Source organism: Heloderma suspectum, chromosome 1 (genome assembly GCF_057233095.1).
Source record: "Heloderma suspectum isolate Gila_16-S chromosome 1, 16-S_ref, whole genome shotgun sequence".
In the NCBI taxonomy this organism is placed as follows: domain Eukaryota; kingdom Metazoa; phylum Chordata; class Lepidosauria; order Squamata; family Helodermatidae; genus Heloderma; species Heloderma suspectum.
The window spans coordinates 377692720-377718981 of NC_139458.1; the positions used below are offsets into that span (position 1 = coordinate 377692720).

Below are 26262 nucleotides of genomic sequence, written 5' to 3' on the forward strand. Positions count from 1 at the left end.
ACGGATGGCATGGCCTCCATTAGCTTGAAGGAAGCAATGGTGAGGCCACTCTTGAAGTAAGATATTAGAGTTTGTGGTGACTTCTCAGTGCCAGGGACTGTTGGATGATGCTGATTATTTGGATCCATTTCAATCTGGATTCAGGCCTGGTTTTCAGATGGAAGGAGCCTTGGTCAACCTAGTGATTTACACTGGGGAATGGACATAAGAGGAGTGTGATCCTGTTAGTTCTACTGGACATCTCAGTGGTTTTCAATACCATTGACTATGGTATCCTTCAGGATCATACAATTAGGGATGGCGGAGAATTCCGCCACAGACTCCAATGAGGCCGGATTCTAAAGATTCTGGCCCCCCATAGTCCGTGACGGAATGGAACACTTACCTCCGCCTCCCCGCAGAATCCTCTTCGGCCGGCTCCTCCGGCTCCGGATTTCCAGCGATACGGCCTCCATATTTCCAGCAATATGGCTGGCTGAAGGGACTGACTGCGGACACAAATGGCATCCAGGATGCCATTTGCAGCCGTAAAGGCCTTAGTTTAAGGTAAATGCAGCCGTAAATGGCTGCATTTAGCTTAAACTAAGACCTTTACAGCCGCAAATGGCATCCTGGACGCCATTTGCATCTGTGCTTTTCATTCACATGATAGGCTACGCAAATATTTGCGTAGCCAATCACGTGAATGAAAAGCATGGCTGCAAACAGCGTCCTGGACGCCATTTGCATCCGCAGTTAAGTCCCCTTCAGCCAGCGATATGGCATGGTGGCTGTATCCCTGGCACTTCGGAGATGGCTAGCAGCTCCACGGAATGGATGGCATTAGGTTCTAGGCATATTAAAGCTGATAGAGCTCCTCCCACAGTCTTTGCAGTTAAGAGTTGTATGGCGTATAATGTCACGCCAATTACAGTTTGACCCATTTTCCCATGCCAAATTGACGTTACGGGGAAATCCAGATTTAAGAACTGGAAAGAAAATGTTCTTGTGGCGGACCTGAACAGATAAAATGATCTTTAACCTGGATTAATTATTGGGTGTTGATGATGAGTTTTTGCTATTTTCAACTTTGTGAGATAAATTTGATTTGCCTGCTACAGCGGAATGGCAGTATTTGCAGTTGAAACATTTGTTAGTATCTAGATTTGGTCCAGCTGCTTTTACTGCCTTGGAGTCTCCTTTGCTATTGGAAAAACTTACTGAAACTGACCAGATATATGGGCCCACCATTCATGTTTACAAATACCCATTATCAATGGATAAATATGATACATGTGGTCTACAGCAGGAATGGAACAGGGAATTGGAATGTCCTATTTTGTCTAATTAATGGACCGCCATTTTGGAGTCTGTATCAGATATCTCTATGGATCTTCAGTTACACCTTATTCAGTAAAAACGTTTGTTTCAGGTCTGTTGGACACCACAACATCTCTTTAATAAAGTTTTGTCAAACTTGGCTAATTGTTGGAGGTATCATGCAGTTAATGCTTCTCTTATTCATATGTTTTGGAAATGCCCACCAGTTGCCTCCTTTTGGGAGGAAGTTATCATATTCATTTTGTATTGGAAAGCTCTTTAATATTTACTGATGTAAATGTTCTCTTAAATTAATTTCCTGCTTTTTGGAATGTAACAGATGGTCAGCGTGAATGGATTCTTCGCATCCTTTTGTTTGCTAAAAGACTGATATAACGATACTGGAAGGATAAAAGCTCACCGCCTATAATGCAATGGATTGAAGACTTAACAACAATAGCAACATTTGAAAGAGTGGTATATAGGCATAACTTGCAAATGGACTTACATTTTGATACCTGGTCTGTTTTTACTGGAGTTTACCCTATTCTTTCCCTCTCTTTTTCTTCTTAGAATATTGTAATATTTGAAACTGAAGATGTTATATAATATGTTATACTTTTGATTTGTTTTGGTTTTGTTACTTTTTTATTTTTGTTTTATTAAAACTCAGTAAAAAAGAACAAATGCACAGCTTAGGAGTACTGTTGCATTTGGTGTTAACTGAGGAAGGTGGCAATGGCCAAGACTGCTTTTTACCAGTTTAGGCCAATTGTAATCCCATCTAGAGAGATCTGGTTTTGCCTGTTATCCATGTTTTGATGACAAAATACTGCAAGGATTGCCTTTAAAGATGGTTCAAAAACTTCAGCTGGTGCAGAATGTGGCCACCCAGATACTAGATGGAGTCAGGCATTCAGTTCATGTGACACCGATACTGTGCCAGGTACACCTGCCAGTGCATTTCCAAACCCAGTTTGAAGTGCTGGTTTTCAAAGCCTTAAATGGTTTGGGCCCAAGATACTTGAACAGCAGCCTATATCAGTACCAGCTTGCTCACATTTTAGCTGAAGCAAGGAGACTACGTTAGCAATAGCTGCTCGTCCTGATGGCTATATGCTTCCTCCAGTATCAGAGGCAGTATGCCTTTGTACACCAGTTGCTGGGGAACATGGGTGAGAGGGTGCTGTTGCGCTCATGTCCTCTTGTGTTTTTCCCATGGACAGCTGGTTGGCCACTGCGTGAGCATATGCTGGGCTAAATTGACTCTTGGTCTGATCCAGCATGGCTCTTCTTATGTTCAAGGTGAGAAGGGCCTCCTTTAGCAACAGAGGCCCTTCTCACTTGCCCACCACCAAGGATAGTTAGTTGGTGAGTACAAGGGAATGGACCTTCTCAGTAGTACCAACATTTTTCAGGAATTGCTATCTAGGGACCGTTAGGCCCCATCTCTACAGGCCTTTAGGAAAGCTCTAAAGACCCATTTGTTTTTGTTGGCTCTCTCTTGAATTGTATTTTAGGTTGATGGTTTTTAACTAATTCTTTCAGATTTTGAGGCTGGATGTTGGTTAGCATTATTGCTGTGGCATTTATTGTTTTTGTTAATTTTTATTTCATTATTTATTTTACTCCTGATCTCTGGAGTGAGATGAACCATTAAATAGTAGCAAAATGTAGTAGTTTTGTTTTCTCTGAAAAATAAAACAGCAAAAAAGTGCAATAACAACAATACAAGCTTTCTCTTAGTCTTTAATCAAGATAGATATTTACAATGGTATGAACTGTGATATTCTTTTTATATACAATTTTTAAAAATATACAGTGTACAGGTTTTGTTGAATCGAGCTTGTAGGTGTGTTTATTTTTGTAATGAATGTCCTGGAAGACTAGTGGATCCTATAAAAAGAAAGATTTAAATAAATTTCATTTCCAGAAGTGACACATTAATACATTATTTGCAAAGAAAATCATTTGGATAGCCATAATAAACAAATAAACAACTGTAAATAACAGCAACCATATTTAGCCACAACTACTTAAAGATGCACATTTACCTTAAAAACAAGGACATATTCAGTTTTAGAGACCAGTTCCTGGATGTGACAACTGCCTGGCAAGACTATAATTTAGTCATACTTCATCTCTGAACAGTCCTATTTTTATGGCAGACAACTGTAGTGTAACCTTATATTCTGTGAACTAGTTCTTAAAGCAGGTATTTTGTTCAAGGTCTCAAATGCATTACCTATCCATTTAAGTGAACAACCTGCCCTTAAAAAAAGAAAAGAGCATCCTCAACTTTGCCTCCTCACCTCAAGACCTCATCATAAATTTTTTTACATCTGCACATAAACAAGAAATGTATGCACATGATAAACATAAGTTTGTAATGCGTATATTATACAGGTTCTGAGCAGTGGCCATATAACATCTTGGGCAATAGGCTGGACAGCTGAATATAGTGTTATGGTGGGTTCAGGCCTGTGTAGATGCTGGATAGGGTTCTTCATAGGAGAGACAGGCCCTGATCCGGGGGGGGGGGGTGTAACGGAACCACAAAACAGGGAGGGGCTAAGGGAACCACAGCACATGTGCCCCCCACATGACCAATGAAACACATGGTGCAGGCTGGGTAACTTACCCACCCTGCAGCGTGGTTCTTCGCCAATCCTCCCACTGCTGTGGCTGCGTATCCCGGCAGCCACACGGTGGGAAAGGGCTCCTCCTGGCTGTTCCAGCTGTCACTAGGTGATCTCTATCATAGAGATTGCCTACATTGGCTAGAGCGCTGCTGGAACTTTCCACCACTCTAGATGTCCGTCTTGTTGGTCGCAGGACTTTAGTGATGGAGTGCCTGACAGACAACATGGTAAGCCACCCTGGGGCCCCTTACCCCCACCGCAGAGGGTGGGTACCGCAAGTAGGTAACTTACTGATCATGGGTGCGGAAAACTCCGGCCACACAACATGCTAACCCCATGTAGGTCACTCCCAAACATGATCCACAGCGGGTTAGCATTATGTGTGAACCCAGCCACAAAGTGACTTGCATTACTTTCAAAGGACAAAAGCAACTCCCTGTCGGAGTTATCAGGTGTTATCACTGCCCCATACAATCTACACATTGCACTTTACCTGAATAGCAGTTTGATTCTGGATGATTTTATTTCAGTTACTAACTCGCTTACCTAAATGTTGCCTTTGTAAAAGACTGGAAAGGCTAATTGGGTGTCTTGTAGCTGATGGCAGTGAAAATGTTGGAGTACACTGATAATGCTGAGTATTTCGAAGTCCAAAAGTATCTGGTATGTGATTTCTACTATTCTGTGATGATACAAATGGTGATATATAAGAAGTCCCACTATTTGACATTCTTAATGGTGATGACCTAGTAATTAAATAGAGAAGACGGAGTCTAGCATATTGAGAAAGGTAGACATAGCATAATCAGTTATAGCAAAATCTACTGTTTTTAAAACAGGTTTGACTTTTAACACATTTTTTTCAAACTGAATAATAAAATGATACATTTTCTCCCTATCCTGTAAGCTCTGATAGCACTAGAAGATTCCTGCTTCAGGCTGGTGCCGTGAACAGAAGAATTCCTATAAGAAGCTGAAGATACATTGCAACTTTTTATTGTATTTTCCCAGTTCCTTCTAATACTAAACTTGGTGGTTTGTCTTACTTACTTATTACATTTCTGTACTGCCCAGTAGCCAAAGCTCTCTGCCTATCTGCTGGGTAGTGAAAGGGATTGCTTATAGACAAGGTAATGGTTTCTGCATTTTGTGGGGAGAGAACTTCCCACTTACGAAGAAAAACATTCAGGGCTAGCACCAGGTTTGATGAGACCCTGGGAAGGTGCCCGGGCAGCCCCTCCCAAAGCTTACCAGAGGGTGGATGGGGACTGGTGGTGGCAGCCACCTGTTACTTCCTCAGCCAAAGCGCTAGGTGAGGCAACAACAGCCATAGCCATCTTCCCCATTCTCACTCCCAATATACATGTAAGAGGCAGGGCCCAGAGGTATTGGGAATACAGAAGTAAGTAGCAGCTGCAGCTTCATACCTAGTACCTTTTCCCACAGTCTGGATAAGGCAGTTGAGGAGCTCTACTCCCAATGCCTCTGGGCCCCATAAGCAAGGAAGTCTGTGGTGGCTGTCTTGCCCAGCACCTCTCCCTAAACAAAGAAACAAACAAACAAAAGTTTGTTTGTTTTTAGAGGAGCTTGCCATCAATTGTGGGGGCCCACCAAGGGCTGTGAGCGCTGGCATCTACCTGACCATGCTGGGTGGTGACACCAGACCTGAAAATATTGGATTGCAAACTTAAAAAAAAAGACAAGCAGTCCTAAGAGAATCGAGCATGATCATTCCTCAGAAGTGCTAGAATGCTGACAGTCCAGGATGCTAAAAGTGATCATTTTTATGAGCAGGGGGTTGGACTCGATGGCCTTGTAGGCCCCTTCCAACCCTACTATTCTATGATTCTATGATCACTTTGAAGCAACACGTACCTGGGGTGGGGGATTAATTAGGATAAGACAACCATTTCCTGTATTGACTTCAAGCTCTGAACCTTTTGGTCAGGCATCCATTTCTTTTTATATTTTAATTTATTTCCATCTTCACTGCAGTGTGGGCTACAAATTCAAATGAACCAAAAGGAGGAAGATAACAGTCCATTTGATACATGAAGGATAATTTGGTCATTTGGGAAGATTCTATGCTAGTACATGGCCCACCCCAGTCATTGCTACAGTCATATAGGAATATTATGAGTGACAGTATTGTTGGAAGTCCCACCTTACAGAAGAAGAAAATAATAGAGATGCTAAGGTTAGAGCTTAATTTTCAACAAAGTGAAAATTAAATTTGTACTTAATATAGTAAACAAATTAAAATAATATAATTATTTACATAAAACTTGGTACCCAAATTTCACAATGATGGAATGTAACCATGATGAAGATATTTGCATAAAGTGAAGCCAATTTGAATGAAAACATTTCTTCTCTGGAAAGTCAAAATGTCCAATACAAACTGAGGTGAGCAAAGATAACCCTTTCATTACAGCAGTTGAATCCCATTGCAAAGTTGATTTTAGTTACCTTATTGACCCTGGTGTACTCCTTTGACATGAAGTAATTCCAGACAATTGAGAACTTCTGCATTTAACACTACCTGTAAATAATATTCCTGGTTATGTTAGCAGATTAAGGCTGCAATTTTATACCCATTTGCCCAGGAGTAAACTCCAGTGAACTCATTAAGTCTTACTTCTGAACAGCCATGTATATGACTGTGCTGTAAAGAATATAGTTTGCATAATGCATTATTTTGAAGGCACATTTCCAGAAATGTATAAATATAATATAGCTCTTTTAAAAAGTTAAATCTTAGTCGAAGTGCCTTTAGATCACTCAAAATTATCTAGTTTGTTTGAAGCTAGCAGGATGGCTAATAGTATAAAATGTCAGTAAAAATGTATAAACCATTGCAAATGGGCCATGATTTTAAATAGAAATTCACTAACATCATTCACTTAGACAACATGATGTATCACGTTCTCCTATATAACATTTCGCTATAATTTGAGTTATTAGTATCTGCCTAACCATTTATCCTCTTGGGTCTCATTCATACAGTGATGGATCAAAATGGTTAAACAACTTCCAAAATAGACAGAAAGTGAAAATTGGTACATACGTAATACAAAACACCATGATTAGCTTGGAAAAAAGGATGGTAAGGGGAGAAATGTACAAAATTATGCATAGTGTGGAGAATGTGGATAGGGAGACATTTTTCTTCCTCTCTCAAAATACTAGAACCTAGGGTCATCCTGTGAAGCTGATTGGTGAGAGATTCAGGACACCTGAAAATGAAGTACTTCTTCACACAGTGCATAGTTAAATTATGGAATTTGCTACCACAGGATGTAGTGATGGCCACCAATTTGGATGGCTTTAAAAGGGGGTTGGACAAATTCCTGGAGGAGAGGGCTATCAACGGCTACTAGTCTTGATAGCTATGCACTACCTCTAGTACCAGAGGCAGTGAGCCTATGTACACCAGTTGCTGGGGTACATGGGTGGGAGGGTGCTGTTCCGCTCATGCCCTGCTTGTGTGTTCCTGGTCACCGGCTGGTTGGCCACTGTGTGAACAGAATGCTAGACTAGATGGATCCTTGGTCTGACTCAGCATGGCTCTTCTAATGTTCTTATGATTACTAGACAAGCAGAAACATGGAACACTTTATACCTAAATCTTTACATGCATGACATAAAGTTTATCTAATCACAGCACTGAGTAGACAAGTCAAGCTACCCCTTCAACAGAATGTAGGTTTTTTGGCCATTTCTTCTATAGCTGGGTGAGTAGTTTTGTGCTCATTTCCTTAAAAGAAATTGCACCCTTTGAGTATTTCAGTTGAAGCTTGAAGCCCCTCAAGGGCTTTTTTGACCATTCAAAGGGTCTGATTTCCTCTACTACCTCATCCTATCTCCAGTGCAAAAACTTGAGGGCCAGGCTGGGGTGTTAGGCAGTACAGGCCAACCAAACTTCTCTTTCCCTCAGCTGTTTGTAAAGTGAAAAAGATTGGACTCAATGGTCCTATAGGCCCTTTCCAACCCTACTATTCTATGATTCTAAGATGCTGTCAAAATCATGACAATCCTTATGTCTTTTTCCAGTGGGGATCATGGGAGAAGAAAGAGAGGCCTCCCATATTCAAAGGAGCTGCTGCTGCTTGCTTCCCTGTCCTGGAATTCAAGGTGATTGTCCCCCAAGGTGAGAACAGAATAATAGGTGGTGAATGCTGGTGTGTGTGTGTGTGTGAGAGAGAGAGAGAGAGAGAGAGAGAACAGAATCATTATCAGCATATAACCCCAAAACATATCTATTCCTGATCAGATTTTAGTAATAGGTAATTATCTCTTCTTACCCATATGTCCATTCTGAGGTGGGCTTATCAGTGATATCCTTGTAGGTCCAGCCAGTGTTTCAGTCTAGGTGTATTTGGAGATAAGACAGTACAATAAATGTAAAAGCGTGTAACGTAAGTAATAATTTAATTAAAAAATATATCGTATGGGATTTGTTGTTCCACAGTGGCTGAATCATGGATGTTTTCATTTCAGGAGCTCATTGCTTTCTTGTGAAGTAGGAATATTATTATTAATAAGTATAACTCAAAATAAACCACAGCTCAATCTTGACATGTTCAGACAAACCACAGTTTAAAGTAAAGTGCATGTGTGTGTGTGTGAATGAATGAATGAATGAATGAATGAATGAGATGGGGAGAGGTCCAAGGTTTGGAACAGAAGGTCACATGGGTGTGGAGGCCTGAACTGTCTCTACACCCATTATTGCTGCCGTGCCCCCTCTTCCCAAGCATTTTTCTCTCAGCCAAGCTCACTAATGTGGAAAACAGCTGGGAACATAGACTCCAGGGAGGAAAAGAGTTTAACAGCATGCATGCACATTTCACTCTAAAAACTGGACTCCAACCCACACTTATCATGTAACTGAAGCAGATCCAAGTTTAAACAAATGAGTTGGCCACAGTTACATCTAGTTTGACTGTGTGTGTGTATCTGTGTGTGTGAGAGAGAGTATGTGTGAGATAGTAGTAGACTGCCATGAGGAATGCTAAGACTGTTGTTTTCTGCTTTCCAACCACTAATGACAAAGCTTCAATACATCATTTCCCTCTCATTGGGTATCTTATACTTTTAAGAGGTCAAGGTGGAAAGCATGCTAAATAGCAGTTTGCTTTTTGTCACAAATCTGAGTGCAAATTAGAGCTGAACCTTTATAATTGAAACTATTTCTATATAGAAAATAGAAAGCCACTTACTTTCCTTGGCACATGATCTACCTCCATTGATGAAACCCTACTGATAGATTGGGATTCATATGGAAAAAATAATTTGCAGGATGTGAAATATTAATATAAAATAATACTAGTAAAGCTCAAAAATTGCTAAACATATGTTATATCCCCATGTTATATTTGATCATTTGAGTTACAAATAATAAGATATTGCAGTATTAAGCTAAGCTAATCCTATTGAAGCCTTTTGGGGTGAACTACCATCTATAAATATGAGTGTATAAGATCTCATGTCATTTATCTTCTCTTTCATAGGCTATAGACATATCTGCACACTTCAAAGTCCTTTGTAAAGAACTAGAAGGTTATTGATTCCTTCAGAGACTTACAGAGCAACCCTAAACATATTAATTTAGAAGTAATCCTCATTGGGTTCAATGGGGCTTTCTCTCAGGCAAGTAGATGTAGGACTGCAGCTTTAAATGGTGCTGTGAATGAAAGGTGAGCAATTCCATCTTATCACAATTATATAACTTTCCTGGATTCATAGTAAGCATTTACCTAGTTGATTTGGGAAACACAGTTTTTTTTCACAAGAGTAGCAAAGATTTAATACTTGTCTTTTCCATTTAAGACCATAAGCGTCCTGATGGATCAAACCAAAGGTCCGTCTAGTCCAGCACCATGTTTTCCATGGTGACCAGCCACAAAGAGGGCATGAAAGCAAAAACACCCTCCCCCATTCTATTTGCAATTCCAATTGTCATGCTAATAATTAAAATGCTGCTTACTGTTGTTGTATATGCTGAATTTGTTGTGTTGCTTTCTTAAGATATCCTTCCAGTTTTGTAATCTGTATGGAATAATGTATTTCAGTAATTTAATCTTTGTGATTTTTGTTTTCATCTACCACCACTGAAAAACTCCAACTCTCTTTAATGGGATTGTTCCAGAGTAAGTGATTCAGAGTCATGTTCTGACTGTTAATTAATAGAAAGGACCAGACTAAATATACCTCTTCCTGATCTAGCCCATTCACATGGTGGAAAGCAAGAATCCTCTGAAGCTGCCCTACCTCTGACATTTAATGTAATAGTAATAATACTGATAGGTTAGTTGACCTGTTACATTTCAGTAATACAATATCAAAATGTAAACGTGACTTCATCTAATCTTCCCACAGCCCAATATTTCAGTTCAACATGAGTTCAAAGTACCTTTCCTCTGTAGTGTGCCAATAGCCGTCTTCTGTGTTTTTCCTGGAACTGGGCAATCTAAAAATTGAGGGAGGGAGAAACAGTACCAGGCATTTTAAATATAATGTTGCTATGATAAGGAGTAGAAGAGAAAAAGCTAAAAGAATAAAAAACTAGAACAGTAAAAAAAATCAACAGGAATGGAATTCCTCATGCTATCTTTCATGTTTTTTCTGGGTCATTCCATTCCAAATCAACAAACAAATCCTAACGACCAATTATATTCTGAAAATTATAGCACGTTGCAGACATGTTAATGGGGCAGGGGGAGGATTTTTTTTTTTTTTGCATTTTTCAGAAATTCAGCCCAAAATATCATGTGCACATGACATTATCATAATGAAATGTGCTGGGTGAACTGATCATTAGTAGATCAGTGGATCGACATAACCAACAGCATTACTGGTCTACTTGCACACATAGGATAATAGGTGCAGAAATTCCTGATGAAGTCATGTAAAATCATATAATGGCCCCCTTTGGGGTGAAAGGGTTCCTGAGGAGCAGAAAAGAATGTGCAGAGTCACCAGAAAAAGAGGCTGAAGAATTGGAAAGCAGGTGGGTGTTTGTGCAAAGCTGACTGAACATGAACAGCAAGATGCAGTTAATTAGCTGAGTTTGGGAAGAAAATACTGGACAGAAACTTCCAAGAAAAGTCCAAAAACTGAGGCAATGGTTGAGTTAATTCAGGAATGTTGTTAGCAGGTAGAAGTGACAGTCCAGCTTCTGAGAAAAAAGTGATGTCCTTTAACATTGGAAAGAAGGATTTCAAAAAGAGATAAGATGAGCTCAATTAAAACACAGCCAGGACACGTATTCAAAGGCCATGTTTTTCTGCAGTGTGCAAAGACATGAGAAAAAGAATATTTAAGATCCACCAAAATCAGCAGAACTCCGAGGAAGACATGGACACCAAAGAGAGAAGCGGCTAGCATGCGAGCACACCTCCTACTTCGAAGTATACAACCTAGGTTGGACACCCGGTTCTGTTGCTCCAACACTGGTAACTATTTGAGTGAATTTGGACAGGGTGAATTTGAAATTAACTGTATTTTACCTAAATAACGGTGTTCTAAAAGTTGCATTTTGGTTTTGGGTCTCAGTCTGTATCTCACCCTGTGATCTAAGGAATTTGTTATAATGATTTGGAATTTGTATAAATGTTTGGTTGCCAATTAATTGCTGTATTTCTGCTCATTTTGGCACACAACACTCCACATTTCTGAAAGAGCCCCTGAGCTTCAAAATGCATAATCCTATATATGTTTAGACAGAAAAAGTCCTATAACTCTCAGCATTCCTCAGCCAGCATGGATAGCTGGAGAATGCTGGGGTTGTAGGACTTTTTTCTGTCTAAACATGCATAGGACTGTGCACTAAAATAATGTTATAGGTAGAGTACATCTCATTTTATGGCAAAAAAAGAACAAGCACATGTTTTATAGGAAAAGAGACCTTAAACAAGTTTTTTGGCAGGGTATGGCTCTTCCCCAGGTGATAGCAACATGTATAATGACTCTGCATCATTTTTTTTTTAAATCTATGACTTTGATCTGCCATATTGTGTTGATTTGGCATGTAATGATCCATCTTTTAACCCCCCCCCCATTTATTGCCTTGTTTCCAAAGCCTAAATCCAGTCTTGTTCCCTCCAAGCTTGGACAGTAAGAAAGAGAGAGACTGTTCAATGGAGTCCCACATGACTTTCCTGTCCCATGCTATGCCACCTCACCATTGGGTACAGCCAGGCCATTTACAAAGCTGAAAGCTTCCAATACTTCACCAGTGGCCAGCTCTTCTTCAGAACTCCACTTGTGGCACCACTCAAGCTGTGGCACCACTCAGCCTTCTGCTGAAAGTAGCCCTGTGTGCTATGAGCCTAGGGAAGAACAGGAAACTGTCAGATGATCCAGAGTGGCGCACAGGTGAGCCTCAGCGTCAAGCTAACAGCCCACTTGCATTCATACACTCTAATCTGTTACAATTTTGTCTTCTTTTTTTAGAATTTGAGTTTAGTGTTATAAATAAGTGTCATTAAACACATATTAAAACACTGTGGGTGAGGTGGGATGAAATATGTACAAGATTTTTTTTTAATTACTTCCTATTTAATAGAAACGATACCAAAACAGTTTTTCTTCCATTGGAATGGTACATCAAAGGTCATTTCTAACAGCTATTTGCTGTATTGTGTATCTTCATTAAGAAGATACCAACAAAGAATTTCCTCTTGTGAGAAGGTTTGGTGAAGAAAATTACTATCTAGTACACTCCTGATGGAAAATACTCAGTTTTCAAGCAACTCACTTGTGTGACTTCTTTGGAATATTTTCTGCATAATCCATCAATTCCCATAAACAATGACTGGATATCTGAATTCATCTGCAGCAAAACAAATTGCAAATTACCAAAAATAATAAAAGTGTATAAATATTTTTGAGATCTGTAAAAGCAAGCCACTTTGCAGGAAAAAAATCTTAACAAGCCTACTTTCTCTAAAGCAAACAAACAAACAAACATACAGGACTAGAAATGTAGTGCTTTCCAATTAATCTTTGTTCAAAATGAACAAACAGAAGTATCTTATTTGTGTTAACAAATTAACTTAGTTAAGTCATTGGTATTGTCAAGGCAGGACTTTGGGACAGATGTCCAGGGCCCCAATCAGCAGAATGAGCAGAAGTGCCCCCTAATGCAGCAGGGATGGCTTACCACATGTTTAAGTAAGTGAAGTAATAAGTCAGTGGTGGGGAATGCATAGCCCTTCAGATATTGTTGGACTGCAAACTACCATCAGCCCTAGCCAGCACAGCGAATAGTGACGGATGATGGAAGTTGCAGTCCTGAAGGGCCACATGTTCCCCATCCCTGTAATACACATTGCTATCTAAAGAGCCATCGCCCATAATTCCATTAAGTTCAAAGTCTAAAATTACCTAACTGCACCACTGAATTCATTGTCAAATAGAATTGTGATGGCTGCTAATATAAGCTATTTTTAAAGCAATTAGACAAATTCATAGGAGGTTTCTCAATGGTTACTAGACATGCAACCTCCACGTGCAGAGCCAATATACGTTTGGTTACCATTGCTGAAGAACAAACAGGAGGAAATCTGTTAGTAATAGTATCTCTATCATATCGCGCTTCCAAGTTTTACTGGGAATATGGCTAGCTACTGTCAGGGGCAGGGACCTAGGCAAGATAGATCTTTGATCTAACCTATCAAGGTAATTCTCACATTCTTAAGGTACACAATGGAGTATATTGGCACAACATTTTGGAAAAGGGAAAACCATCTAAAATGGGGGGGGCAGCCTTTTTGAGCCAGTGAGCACATTCAAAATTTTGAAAGAATATTGGCTACCATGGGGGGGCTTGCCCATTTACAGAATAACTGCCATAATGGGCATCATGGCAGACACCCATTTCCCAAACTGATGAGGTTAAAAGAAAAATAACTTGCCCAAGAACCTAAGTACAAGGCAGGGTGAGGTTTGCGCCCCAAATGCCAAACCAGATTTTTCCCCAAATAAAGCACAACAAAATATCCATTTCACAGAACGCAAACTGGTGATATTCAAAGTATTGTTATTACCATTAATGTTACAGCTCCCTGAAGAGGGCCTAAAAATAAGAAAAAGGCCGAAACGCATTGGGCTTCCTACAATGAATCTTTTTTGCATCTTGAGAACCTGTTTCTCCTCTTTGTGATTTACTTTTGGTGCTCACTTCCTTCTGTTTTCTTCACACACACACACACATAATTTCCAGGCAAAACACCCCCCTTTGTTCCCTGCCATCCCCTCTAGCACCCCAAGTTACTCTGCATCTTGCCCTAGGCCCCCAGGATGCTCCCCCACCCCACCTTACTGTTTTCTTTCCTGTGAGTGGCTGGGCATGCTTCAAAAATGAAGTGCAGGGCTGCAGCCACTCACCATTTTTTATTTTCTAAAAATGGAAACAAGATGGGGCCCAGAGGCATTTTGGAAATAAATACAGCACTTCACTTTGCAGCATGCCAGCCTCTTATTTTTAAAAAAATTAAAATCTTTTTTAAAAAATTAAAATAAAGAGGGGCGGGAAGGCTGGTGGGTGCCAAAGGAGGGGGGCACAGTGGTGCCCACAGGCACCATACTGAAGCCCCCTTGGTCTAAGATATGAGCCTTCTAGTAATTCTAAGTGCTGTTCAGATGGTCAGTTAATTTTATGTGCTGAGGAGCGCATCTAGTTTGCCCAACACATCATGGTATTTTTTATTATTGTAAGGGAGGTTTCCCCCCACCCTCAACCATGTCAGTGCTAATCTAATTGTGTACAATGTAATTATGTGCCTGAAAGTCACCAAAAAGTAACCTTTCAGGGGCATGTTATCATAGAATCATAGAGTTGGAAGGGGCCTATAAGACCATCAAGTCCAACCCCCTGCTCAATGCAGGAAGCCTGATTCCCAGGGACTTCCCCATCCAAGTACTAACTAGGGCTGACCCTGCTTAGCTTCTGAGATCAGACGAGATTGGGCACACTAGAAGCCATTTTCTCTAGTGTGTTATGCCATAAGATGTATGCCTCTATGCATGGGATGGGGGCAGACATTACCATCACACACACACAGAATACTATAGCTGGAAGTTTTGTATGTGCATACTTCATGTAACCTTGTGCAGGCAGGCAGCACACAAAAAAGGGGTTGGCACTTTGACATAGTATGCTTTGATTTTCCCTGTGAATGTAGCACCCTATTTCTGGAAATGCAGCAGAGCTAAGAGCTGTACCTCACTTGCCATGCTAAACATCTTTCCACTTGCTCTCAGGTAACATCCACACGTGAATGTACTAATTTCCTTGGAATGTTTGGGACCAAAAAGATGTTTAGAATGAAATGTAATGGCCTGGAAATGAAGTTGTCTCCTGTTCGTTGCCTTTCCAACGGTTTCCCTTATGCTCTTTTTGAAGCCACACAATTAATCTTCATACCCCTGGTGTACAGCATGGCACAACACAAATAGGCAACCTCCCAGTGCTGCCGTAGTACCCACACTGAGTCCTGGTTAGGGTCCCAATGGCAGCACAAGTCTGGAATTATAGCAGCAAAGGTCTTGTTGTAACCAACACTAAATATTCCATTCATGGTGTGCATATTTACAGAAGTGGGCAGTAGTTCTGTGATCAGAACAGAAGCCCACTTATTTGGGATTATGTTTCACTGGAATCAATAGGTCCAAATAGCTTGGTTTTGATCTAAGATATCCATCAAAAATGTCTGTTAAGCATCTTGTAAATCACTAGATCCATTGTAGTTGTTAGAAACTTTTTTCTATACCTTTTTCGACAGTACCATTGTACGACAAGGCGCTCTGCAAATCACACACTCTTCTTTTTTACCTAGAAAATAAAAATCAGTACATACCATTTTGACTGGCAAATGTGTTGTAATGCCTGATCAATTACATATAGACAAACATGTATTTCATTCATAAGGCAGTAACTGGAAATTATTTTTATGGTCTTTTTTCCTCCCCTGGCATATTCATCATACTACAGAATGTACTAATTTGATTTATTGGAGCAGGTAACAACTGCAATATGAGTTATATCAAATGTTACACTAGCGGAAAAATAACAAAGGAGTTCCTGTTGTTCAACCACTAGCAGAACTAGCACAAGTAACACGTAACCTAATGAAGTCATAATGAATTGTTCAATGCCTTGCGAAATGAGTTGCAGAACAACTTGTGCAATGCCCTGTGGAATCAAAGTATTGGATTTGATACTTTGGTGCGAAATTTTGGGAAGGGCAGCACAGTAACAGGTCCCAGCATGGGCAGAAAATCTCAAGCAAAAGTGTGTGATGGCTGAAACAGGAGCGTTTTTTAAAAACCAAAAATGGGAGGGGTTGATGTATATGCCTCTGAGACAGAGTATAGGTTAAGAACTTCTTTCCCTCTTTCTAGGTAAATTGTGGACATCTTCCCTTTTGCAGCATCACTGGGCAATGAAATTAAGGTGGCAACAGTTTTTGCAAGAAAGAAGTGAAGTGGAAATCCTGAACCCTTTTCAAATGTGTGGATAAGCAACTGTCACTGTTGCCTGATGTGAGAAATTTCTGAGGAACATGGAAACCATGGTCTTCCAAGGAACTTTTTTGACACATATAGTGCCCCTGGTCTGTGAGAGAAAGAAGCACAGGCTAAGACTGGCATTTTTCCTCTTTGCCACCCTGTATCAGCATTCCTTTCAAAACTGAGAATGTTGAGTTTCTGATATGAGGATTTCAGACTGGTAATCTAAAAGCAGTGGTGCACGGTTTCAGGGCCTGTTCCCAGTCTTGATTAAAAGCATTCCAAAGCGCCATGCTATTTGCTGACATATTCTATTGAAAACCTCAAAGCGTCAGGGCAAACAACTCTAGTGCGTCATATCTGTCTCCACCAGTCCTGCCTTTGGGCTACAAATGCACCAACAAGATTGCTAGTTCCACCGTAACCACCTTTTTGTTCACACTGGACACAGAAATAATCTTAAGAGCGCACTCCGAAGTGCAGCCTGGCCATTTGAACCCTTCAGGATGAATCAACGCGAAGAGAAGCATGTGCACTTGTGAATGAATGGCACGCTGCGTGGACAGTCAAGACACACTGGGCCCGTTACCTTTCTGGAGACACTGCTCACAGATAACGTGGCCGCAGTTGGTCAGGCTGAACTTTGGAGAGGCTCCCTGGGGTTTCTGGAAGCACGCATTGCAGAATACCAGAGCAGCCATGAAGTGGTGGTGGTACGGAGGGGGGCGGGGGACGGGGAGGCTGCCTCACTTTCCCTGCTCTGCTTTTAACTACGGCCCGGCAACGGACCGCCTGCAAGCGCACTCGTGCTGCCCCTTCGGTCTGAAGGGAGCGGTAGTCCCCAGCCGCTGACCCTCCATTCAGATGAAAGGGCCTATTCCCGGGCGCTGACAAACGTCTCAAGGGCCCGTTCTCCTCACGCAGGACAGCGCGCCTGAGGGAGGGAGAAGAGGCGCTCCCTTCCCTCCCACACAGAGCGAGGAGCGACGGTGTGCCCCGCCCCCACCGAGGGAAGCGGTGGGCCGGGGGCGGGGCGAGGCGAGGGAAGGGAGGGGGCGCGCCTGCGACTCAGCCCCCGAGAGGTTGTGAGGGGAGGCCGCAGAGATGTACACAAAGGCCGCAGCGGCGATCTCGCCGCCTGGGCAGCCTGTTTCCAGGTTGAGCTGGAAGGAGGCATTTTTAGAAGGGCCGCAGGGCAGTCGTGACAGCTGCTCATAGACGTGAATGAGGAAAGGCGAGGTTTTCCCGTAGCTCTGACTTGGCAACCCCTCCCTCTGCCCCAAAGGGAAGGGTAGCAGGAAGAGAGCTCTCTGTCACTTAGGTCTGATGCAGTGTGGAGCATAATAATTGCTTTCGGGTTTCTACAATAAAAATAAATAAATAGCAGTGTGTGTGTGTGTGTGTGTGTGTGTCCAAATTTCAGTATCAACAGCCCATGACGATCCTAAAGCAAACAGAAGCTGCTGAGAGAGAAGGAGGGAGAAGTGGCCTACAACAAACTTGCAATGTAGTCTAACGTTAATATTGTACGTTGGGGGTCAGGTTGAGCCTGACAGAGCGACTTCTGACGGCCCTGCAATATAATCCACTCCTAATATCGGAGATGCGGCTAAGTTTGGCTTAGATTTCCAGCCAAAAACGAATTCCATACAAAACACTCCTTAAGTTCAGCAAATCTACTTAAATTGCCCCCACCGAGCTTCTCCCAACAAAATCCAGCGCTCAGTTGAGAAAGCCAGTGTGGTGTAGTGGTTAGAGTGTTGGACTGGGACTAGATCCGGGTTTTAGTCCCCACTTGACGATGAAGCTCACTGGGTGACTTTGGGCCAGTCACTGGCTCTCAGCCTAACCTACCTGAAAGGGCTCTTGAGGATAAATAGAGAGGAGGAGGAGGACCATGTATAGTGTCTTAGGGCATCTCTACACCTCCAGTTTGCGAAGAGAAAGCTGTCTGGAAAAGACCCTGATGCTGGGAAAGACTGAAGGCAAAAGGAGAAAGGGACGGCAGAGGATGAGATGGCTAGATAGCATCACCGATGCAATGAATATGGACTTGAGCACGCTCCGGGAGAGAGCGCAGGACAGGAAGGCCTGGCGTGCTATGGTCCATGGGGTCACGAAGAGTCGGACACGACTGAACAACAACACCTCCAGTTTACTGCACATTCATGATTGTCCACTCACTGAATTGTGTGGGTCCATTACATGACATCATCGTCCAGTCATTATCCCACCATTTCACCCACCTATCCCGTGTTTTCCTCAAATGGAAAAAATGTATTTTTCCAAATATGCGCAAATGGGACACCATGACCTCCCCATGTATTTCTCCCCTAGCATGAATGAACTGCTGTGTGTTGGCAGCTGTGGGGAGTTGTTTTGGGTTGCTGGGGGCGCAGTCATGATGGCAAAGGCGATGACAATGGGCTGTGGGGGACGAGCAGATTGGCAGAACTGCAGGTTGGCAGAGCAGCATGCTGGCCTTCCGACCTGCCTGCTGTGCATTCCCAGCGAGTGAACAGCAGAGATTGTCAAAAACACTGAACAGGGAGATGGGGTACCCAGGGAGATCATCCACCAGTAACATGCAAAGGGAGGGAAAGGGGCAGGAATCAGGGAGGAGCTGTTGCTACACCCCAAACATGTGTAATGCTTTTTTGCGGAAAGGTGGCGATGCCTCTGAGAGGCATCACCGCCCCCATGAGAAGGAAAGAAACAAAAAATTGATGGGGACAGCCATCTAAAAAGAACGACCCAGTCCTGCAATGATACTGGATGTGGAAAGAACCGGCATTGATACGGAATTCTCCGCCTGTGTGATGGAGCCCTTAGGTGCCTTCAACGAAAGATGAGATATAAATGTAATAGATAAGCAAATTGCAAGCAGAAGCCTTGTGCTCCATTCATTTGCATGCAGCCGCATTGCACTTTTGAATGTCTAAAAACTCTCCCTCCCCCAAATCATGTGAAATAAGAACTGAATTAGAAAGAGGAGGAGTTCCTCTTTGCTGCCACCCCTACTTTTTATGCAGGGCAGGGCAATGGACCACGACATGCTGCTGTCCAGTTGTTGCTGTTGTTCAGTCAAGTTGTGTGTAGCAGCCATATCGGGGGTCAGACTAAGTAGCCTCATGCAGTCTCATGTTCTTGCTGAGCTCTTGCTCTCTGAAATATATGTTTGTAAGCTGACAAGACGCAGGAATGTCTTATCTAGTTAGCAAGGCTAAAGTCAGAATAGTGGATATCATGTTCTTGCATATTATGTTCTTTGTTTATCATGGCCTATAACCCAGTTCCTGGGATATAAACAATGGTGCTAAGAGAGGAAATGTTGAGGACTGCAACCCCACACGGGAGGGGGAGGAGGAGCCGTTTCATATGTGTCACAATGTCTGTAAAAACAATGTGCTGATGTAAATCGGGGCTTCTGGCTCTTTGGAAATGATTCCAGCCTTAAGCCCGCGCGTTAAATAAAGAAACTCTTTTTCCTTCACTCCGTGGTCTCTCTGACTCTGGGTTCTGCAGCGGTGTCCGACTCTTCATGACCCCATGGACCATAGCACGCCAGGCCTTCCTGTCCTGCGCTCTCTCCTGGAGCATGCTCAAATTCATATTCATTGCATCGGTGATGCTATCTAGCCATCTCATCCTCTGCCATCGCCTTCGCCTTTTGCCTTCAATCTTTCCCAGCATCAGGGTCTTTTCCAGGGAGTTTTCTCTTCGCATTGGGTGGCCAAAATATTTGAGCTTCAGCTCCAGTATCTGTCCTTCCAATGAGCAGTCAGGGTTGATTTCCTTTAGGATGGACTGATTGGACCTCCTTGCAGTCCAGGGGACTCGTAAGAGTCTTCTCCAGCACCACAGTTCGAAAGCATCAATTCTTCGGCGCTCAGCCTTCCTTATAGTCCAGCTCTCACAGCCATACGTTGCTACTGGGAAAACCATAGCTTTGATTATACGAACCTTTGTCGGCAAGGTGATGTCTCTGCTTCTTACTATGCTGTCTAGGTTTGCCATAGCTTTCCTCCCAAGGAAAATTCTTTTAATTTCATGGCTACAGTCACCGTCTGCGGTGATCTTGGAGCCCAAGAAAATAAAATCTGTCACTGCTTCCATTTCTTCCCCTTCTATATGCCAGGAAGTGATGGGCGCCGCTCAATTCCATTCCATCTATGAGACAAAAAAAATATTAAGAAAAGTTCCGTTGAAACCTGAAACTGGCTCTCATATATTGGTCTTCACTATTACAAATCTATGTGCCCGGGTATAACCGAATTCCACAACGCCGGAAGCCCCGGGCCGGTGAAGCTGACGCGTCCCTTTCCCATTCCAAGCGTATTCTCGCATTCTCTCGGCTAGTTGCCAGTTCCCGCGAGACAAGTGAATGAATCGAGGCGGGGGGGGGGGTCGCGGTGACCGCTCTTCTCTTCGTCGGCAAGCTCTGCTGCGACCCGGGTGAGGCTGCTGCCGCTGTCGCTGCTACCATGGGGCTGCAAGGGGTCAAGGCGGTTTTCTTCGACTTGGACAACACCTTGATCGACACCAACGCGGCAGGCAGGAGAGCCATTGAAGAGGTACCGGGTGCTCCTTGTTCCTTCCCACCCGTTCTGCCGCCATCAAGAAACCAGGAAGCACAATAAATATGGTCAGGTGGAAAGCCCGCACATTAGTGCAGCCTTCCCCAACCTGGTGTCCTCCAGATGCGCCGGACTACAACTCCTATAATCCCCCAGCTGGCTGGGGGATTGTGGGAATTGTAGTCTGGCGCATCTGGAGGACACCAGGTTGGGGAAGGCTACTTTATAGCCTTTGTTTCAAAGGTTTCCTTCTCTGAATCTGACTGTTAAAACTTTTTCAGGTGTGACTCTCATAAAGTAGGTGCAAACTATCCCCACATCCAATTCCACCCGGGTGGCTCATGCTAAAGGGTAGTGCTCTCCCCTCTATGACAGTCAGATTCATGGGATCTCTTTCCTTGAAGTTTTTCAAAGAAAAAAAGATCTGTGGCCATCTGTAGGGTAAGGGACACTGTGGGTGCATTGCATATCCTTTTAAAAAGCAACTTTGTGCACTGATGAAGACAGACTTAGAGATGAACCTATGGGTCTGTGAGTTTTGCCAACAAGTTATGTGTTGATTACACATTTGGTGACCATTAGCTAGTAATCAGAAGGTAATCAATTTGTTCTGGGTTAATTAAGCCAGAATAAGAGAATGTGAGTTGGTGCATTATGTGACAGTGTGTTGGGATAAAGGGAGAGATTGCTCACACTTAAAATTCTTTTTTGAAGTACAGTGTATGTAAGAGAGAGATCTTTTCTGAATCAACAAAATAACACCAACCCTTGGATATGCATCACAGTTGCATTCCACAAAATGTGTCATGATTTTTTGTTTCAAAATGGAGGAGAATGGATCTCAGGTATTTTAAAGCAAAATGCTCGTTTGGGTAATGTAGCCTATCTATACTCAGTCAGGGAGGTGGTTAAAGGATTTTACACAAATGCACTAGGTTCAAAATGTGGCCTTGCATAGAGAAAGCTCTAGTGTTTGAACACACACACCCCTTGCTGTGTGTTAACCTCTTTTCACAAAAGGAGAGCTTCTATTGTAAATGTAGAATAGAATTAATAGTTCTAGCACTGCTATCAGAATACGAGTTTAGAGCAGCCCTCCCTTTAATTGTGGCTGCTTTGTTGACTTGTTTGAGCAATATAATGGCAGAACGGGGAGCTCTCAGGCGTTGACTACAGCGGTTTCTGTAAATTTTGGAGTGCTCTGTATTGCGGAAGTTGTGGCTGACATACATGAATTCCATCTCATGTGTCACACTGTAGATGACTCTCATGAGAGAAGGAACAACCACAAATAATGATTGAATGAGTGCTAAAGGACAAGCCAATGTGTGTGATGCCCTTTGAAACAGTGCATGTGACAGGGTTGGGGACCGTGCGGTCCTCCAGATGTTGTGAGACTGAAAATCCAGTCAGCCCTAGCCTGCAAAGCCAATGGTGAGTGATGTTGGGAACTGCAGTCTGACAACATCTGGAGGGTCACACATTCCTTATTCCTGGTTCACCAGGAGGGTCACTTCGTAAATCCTAGCTTTGTAACTATGATGCATCCTTCCTATAGCGGGTCCTTGTTGCAATCATGTTGTTCATTCCAGTGGAACGTCTGTAGCCATTACCCAGTACAAAGCAAAACAATAGACTCTGAACCAAATTGATCCTGCTGTGTTTTGACCCTCTCTTCGTAGGTGATAAATGTTTTACAGTCAGAGCATCATTGTGATGAAAGAGAAGCTCACCTGATTTGTGATAAAGTCCAAGCCAAACTCCTCAAAGAATGCCACGATCCTTCTAAGATGTCTATTACGGACCTAAGGATTCAACACTGGGAGGAATCTATACAAGAAATAAAGGGAGGAACAACCAATCAGAATCTGGCAGCAGAATGTTATTTCCTTTGGAAAACTACCCGTCTGCAACATCTGACCTTGGCAGAGGAGACACGAGGGATGCTCAGTGACCTTAGAAAGATTGTCCGTTTGCTTCTGCTAACCAATGGAGACACGGAGACACAAAGAGAGAAGATTGAAGCCTGTGCTTGCCAACCGTACTTTGATGCCATTGTTGTAGGAGGAGAGCAAAAAGAGGAGAAACCAGCATCTTCTATATTTCGTCACTGTTGTGATGTTCTAGGGGTTCAGCCTGAGGACTGTGTGATGGTTGGTGACTCTCTAGATACAGATATTCAAGGAGGCCTGAATGCAGGCTTGAAAGCAACCATATGGATAAATAAAACTGTAACTGCTCCAAAAGACAGTTCTCCTGTCCCTCACTATATTATTTCGTCTGTTCTTGATCTTCCAGGAATTTTACAGAACAAAGGAAATGCTAACTTAGAAACTAACAAGGTGGCTGGTATTTGGAATATGTGTGATAGTTCCACTGAAGAATCTAGGAGTTAGCACATTTTTATATGTGACGCTTAAATTGATTTGTCTTAAATGCTTGATGGTGTGAACATTAAAACACACGCGCACCCTACTTTGGCCACAATGTACATCTGATTTCTACATTCTGTCCCACATTAATAGCATTCACATGCAGCACAAATAGCATGAAACAGGCTCAAGTATGCCTTTTGTGCTCATCTCTCATGGAAACAAAGTGTGGCCCTAAGGCAACACATTCTGCCCATGCAAGCTTATTTATATAACATGTTCATATATTTGTTTGAATTCAAAGATCATAAAAGTGCTGACTGGAAATTTCTCCGTTACTTTCTTTTTCTTTAAAAAGAAAGTAGTTAATGGCAGTTGAATCTATAACCTAGTTAAGCTGAGGTGCTTCGTACTAAAACTATATTATTCCTGTTTCCTTCAACTAAACCTGGTTTAATCTGGAAATTTGCTGTGCCAGCACATAAGTGCTCAGACAATTGCAAAACCTTCAATTTTAAATGCATTTATTGGAAGCAAGTCCCATTGTTTTGAGTGGGACAATTCAACGTGTGATTATGATTGTGTTGTTGAAAATGAGCTGACACAAGGATACAGAATGCAAAGTATCTTCAATCCAGATAATTCCGTTTAACTGGCTTGTTGGTTAGACTGTAAACTTGTCTTCTGTTGGTGTACTGTCTACGTTGTATGTTTAATTTTACAGGCGTAATTGCTTTTAGGATTTTTTTTCCAGTTAGAGCAGAACTATACATTATGCTGCAAACATGGGGCTCCCACGTTTACCTTGCAAGACTATTTCAGGGGTGGGCATTTGCAGGCAAGAATCAGTGTACAGGAGTGGGGTGTGTTTAACCCTTACCCCACCTGTCAATTCTTTCCCTCTCAGCCTTTTTTTCCTTATCCACCTCTGAGACCAGAAGTAAACCCAACTGGGAGAAAACCAGCTTGGGGGAGGAGAAGTTTATTTATTATTATTTGAAGTATTTTTATCCTGCTCCTTAGCCAAAAAAGGCTCTTTGAGTGGCTTACAATCAGTAAAAAGAAAGAAAGAAAAAAGACAGTCCCTGCCCGCAGGCTTACAACCTAAAAAGACACGACACACGAAGAAAAAGTGGTGGGAAGGGAAGAGGGGGGAAAACTGTTTTAGCAGGGCTGGTAGAATGACCCTGCTTCCCCTCTCATCTCCAGGGACAGGGGCAGTCTAACTGGAGAAGCCCCTGATGCTCCCTTTGCCTGCTTCTGTCTCCCTCACTCCATGTGTTCCACAGGGCAGTTGATGTCAGTTAGTCCTGTTTGTTCGGGCGGGCAGGGGAGTCCAATTTGAGCAGGCCCTGAAGTTATGGGGAAGAATTGGTAGGTGGCGGAAGGGTTAAGTCTTGCCTTCCTACTCACTGATTCTCCCCTACAAAGGCCCCCCAGCCCCATCTTACTGTTACCTGGCAAACACATTAATCAAGGTAATGCATATTCTGCCTCAAGAAAGAAAAGAGTGAATATGGTTTGGATTTCAGTGAAATTTAGTAGCTTGTAAGTGGAGAAGTTCAAGCACAGACAGTTGTTTGCAATGTATAAAACTGATGGAAAACTATAGTAGGATTCCCAATACAAAGTGCCATTCTGAAACCACATACATGCAGCAATGCAGATGAAAGAATATGAGGTATCTGTTTTAGGAATGTAGAGTTAACTCCTGAAGAGTTAACATGATAACTAACATGATAGCTAAACATCCATCTGGACATAGAGTTTTGGTCTTTTATCATTTTCTGCATTCTTGTAATTTTTGATATTCTTGTGAATTTTTATGGGTTTTTGCAGTGTTCTTCAATAAAATGATGCCAACTCTCTGTAGGGAAAAAATTACTCTATGAGATATGTGTGTGAGTGAGTGAGAGAGAATGTATACAGATGCTTTATCAGAGATGCTAAAATGAAATGCTTTATGTGAGATAATGTACTCACGTTGATTTTAATGCTAGCATTTTACAGCAGTGTGGTGATAGCATCCCTATGGAATATAACTTGAGAGTATATGCCTTTGGTTGCTCAACCTTTCTCAGATGTGTTTGGCTTATTCTACATGATCATAGTAATTGGCCTTGGGACTATTTTGTATATCAGGAAATAATGTAGAGCTTATCCTAATGGGCTTTATCATCTGTTTTGAAAGCCGAATAGTACAAGAGATTTGTGATGGTTTTTAATGCTATTGCATATACGTCCTACTTGTGGGTTTCCCACAGGCAGCTGGTTAGCTAGAATAATACAATTAAACATCCAGTTACTAAAACCAAAACCAACTTTTTAAAGCCTTTTGTGGATTAATTAACAAGGCTAAAATAATGTACAGACTTGGGGGACGTGGCAAGCTGTACAGGTATAGTAGGGTATTCCTCATGCATTACCCCATTGCTGTAATGGGGCACACCCCATTGCTACCAGAGGGGTCTCCACGGTCGATTTGTTGCAAGATGGCTCCACTTCAAGGTCATTCGGGACACATGATGTTGTGGCCATCCTGGAGCCACCCTGGAGCTTTTTGTGGAAAACCCGGGATTTCCTGAGACTACTTTAAGCCCCATTCTTTTCCTTAAGTGGGGTGTTCTGTGGTATAGTTGTTGCTGCCCCAACCCCCACATTTACCTCAGGTATGCTAGCTATGCCCAGGGTATGCCTTTCACCATGACCCTGCTCAAGGGGTGTTTCCTGTCTCTGTTTTCCATCCCTGTGTTTCCCAGCACAAACCAGTTAGTGTCTACTCAGAAGTAACTCCCATTGTGGTCAATGTGGCTTGTCTCCTTAAAGTGCACGTCAGAGTTTAGAGATCCCCCTCAA

At 42.4% G+C, this 26262-nt stretch overlaps 2 protein-coding genes and 1 long non-coding RNA gene across 13 annotated transcripts in view; 2 read left to right on the forward strand and 1 right to left on the reverse strand.

Annotated features, from left to right (window-relative positions):
- LOC146359898 (uncharacterized) overlaps window positions 1–17822 on the forward strand; it is a 36437-nt gene extending 18615 nt beyond the window's left edge. For 2 of the 8 annotated variants that reach the window (XR_014786826.1, XR_014786831.1), the window contains exons 2-4: window positions 7995–8091; window positions 9455–9640; window positions 11236–11572. This is a non-coding gene — a long non-coding RNA (uncharacterized LOC146359898). Of the gene's footprint in view, window positions 1–1639; window positions 3245–5936; window positions 6139–7994; window positions 8092–9454; window positions 10495–11235; window positions 11573–16349 lie in introns of those variants that run through there. The other 6 variants (XR_014786828.1, XR_014786830.1, XR_014786829.1 and 3 more) reach the window with 6 other exon arrangements.
- Window positions 3031–17476, reverse strand: RNF212 (ring finger protein 212). Of its 4 annotated transcripts, none has more exons than XM_084828346.1 (10): window positions 17047–17476; window positions 15719–15780; window positions 12703–12777; window positions 10357–10413; window positions 9931–9992; window positions 9164–9203; window positions 8246–8309; window positions 6411–6483; window positions 4488–4687; window positions 3031–3195 (listed from the first exon to the last, which is right to left on the reverse strand). In XM_084828346.1, the coding sequence occupies exons 1-10, from the start codon at window positions 17156–17158 to the stop codon at window positions 3158–3160; spliced, it is 783 nt and encodes a 260-aa protein (XP_084684472.1). In that variant the 5' UTR covers window positions 17159–17476; the 3' UTR covers window positions 3031–3157. The 4 variants fall into 4 exon arrangements, with proteins under 4 accessions (XP_084684472.1, XP_084684473.1, XP_084684475.1 ...); XM_084828347.1 differs by having other exon boundaries at window positions 9164–9200; window positions 17047–17468; XM_084828349.1 differs by having other exon boundaries at window positions 4488–4623; window positions 9164–9200; window positions 17047–17435.
- A 3008-nt stretch (window positions 17823–20830) lies between the features above and the next one.
- Window positions 20831–25713, forward strand: NANP (N-acetylneuraminic acid phosphatase). The gene is made up of 2 exons (XM_084828354.1): window positions 20831–21031; window positions 22717–25713. The coding sequence occupies exons 1-2, from the start codon at window positions 20942–20944 to the stop codon at window positions 23428–23430; spliced, it is 804 nt and encodes a 267-aa protein (XP_084684480.1). The 5' UTR covers window positions 20831–20941; the 3' UTR covers window positions 23431–25713.
- The last annotated feature ends 549 nt before the right edge of the window (window positions 25714–26262 follow it).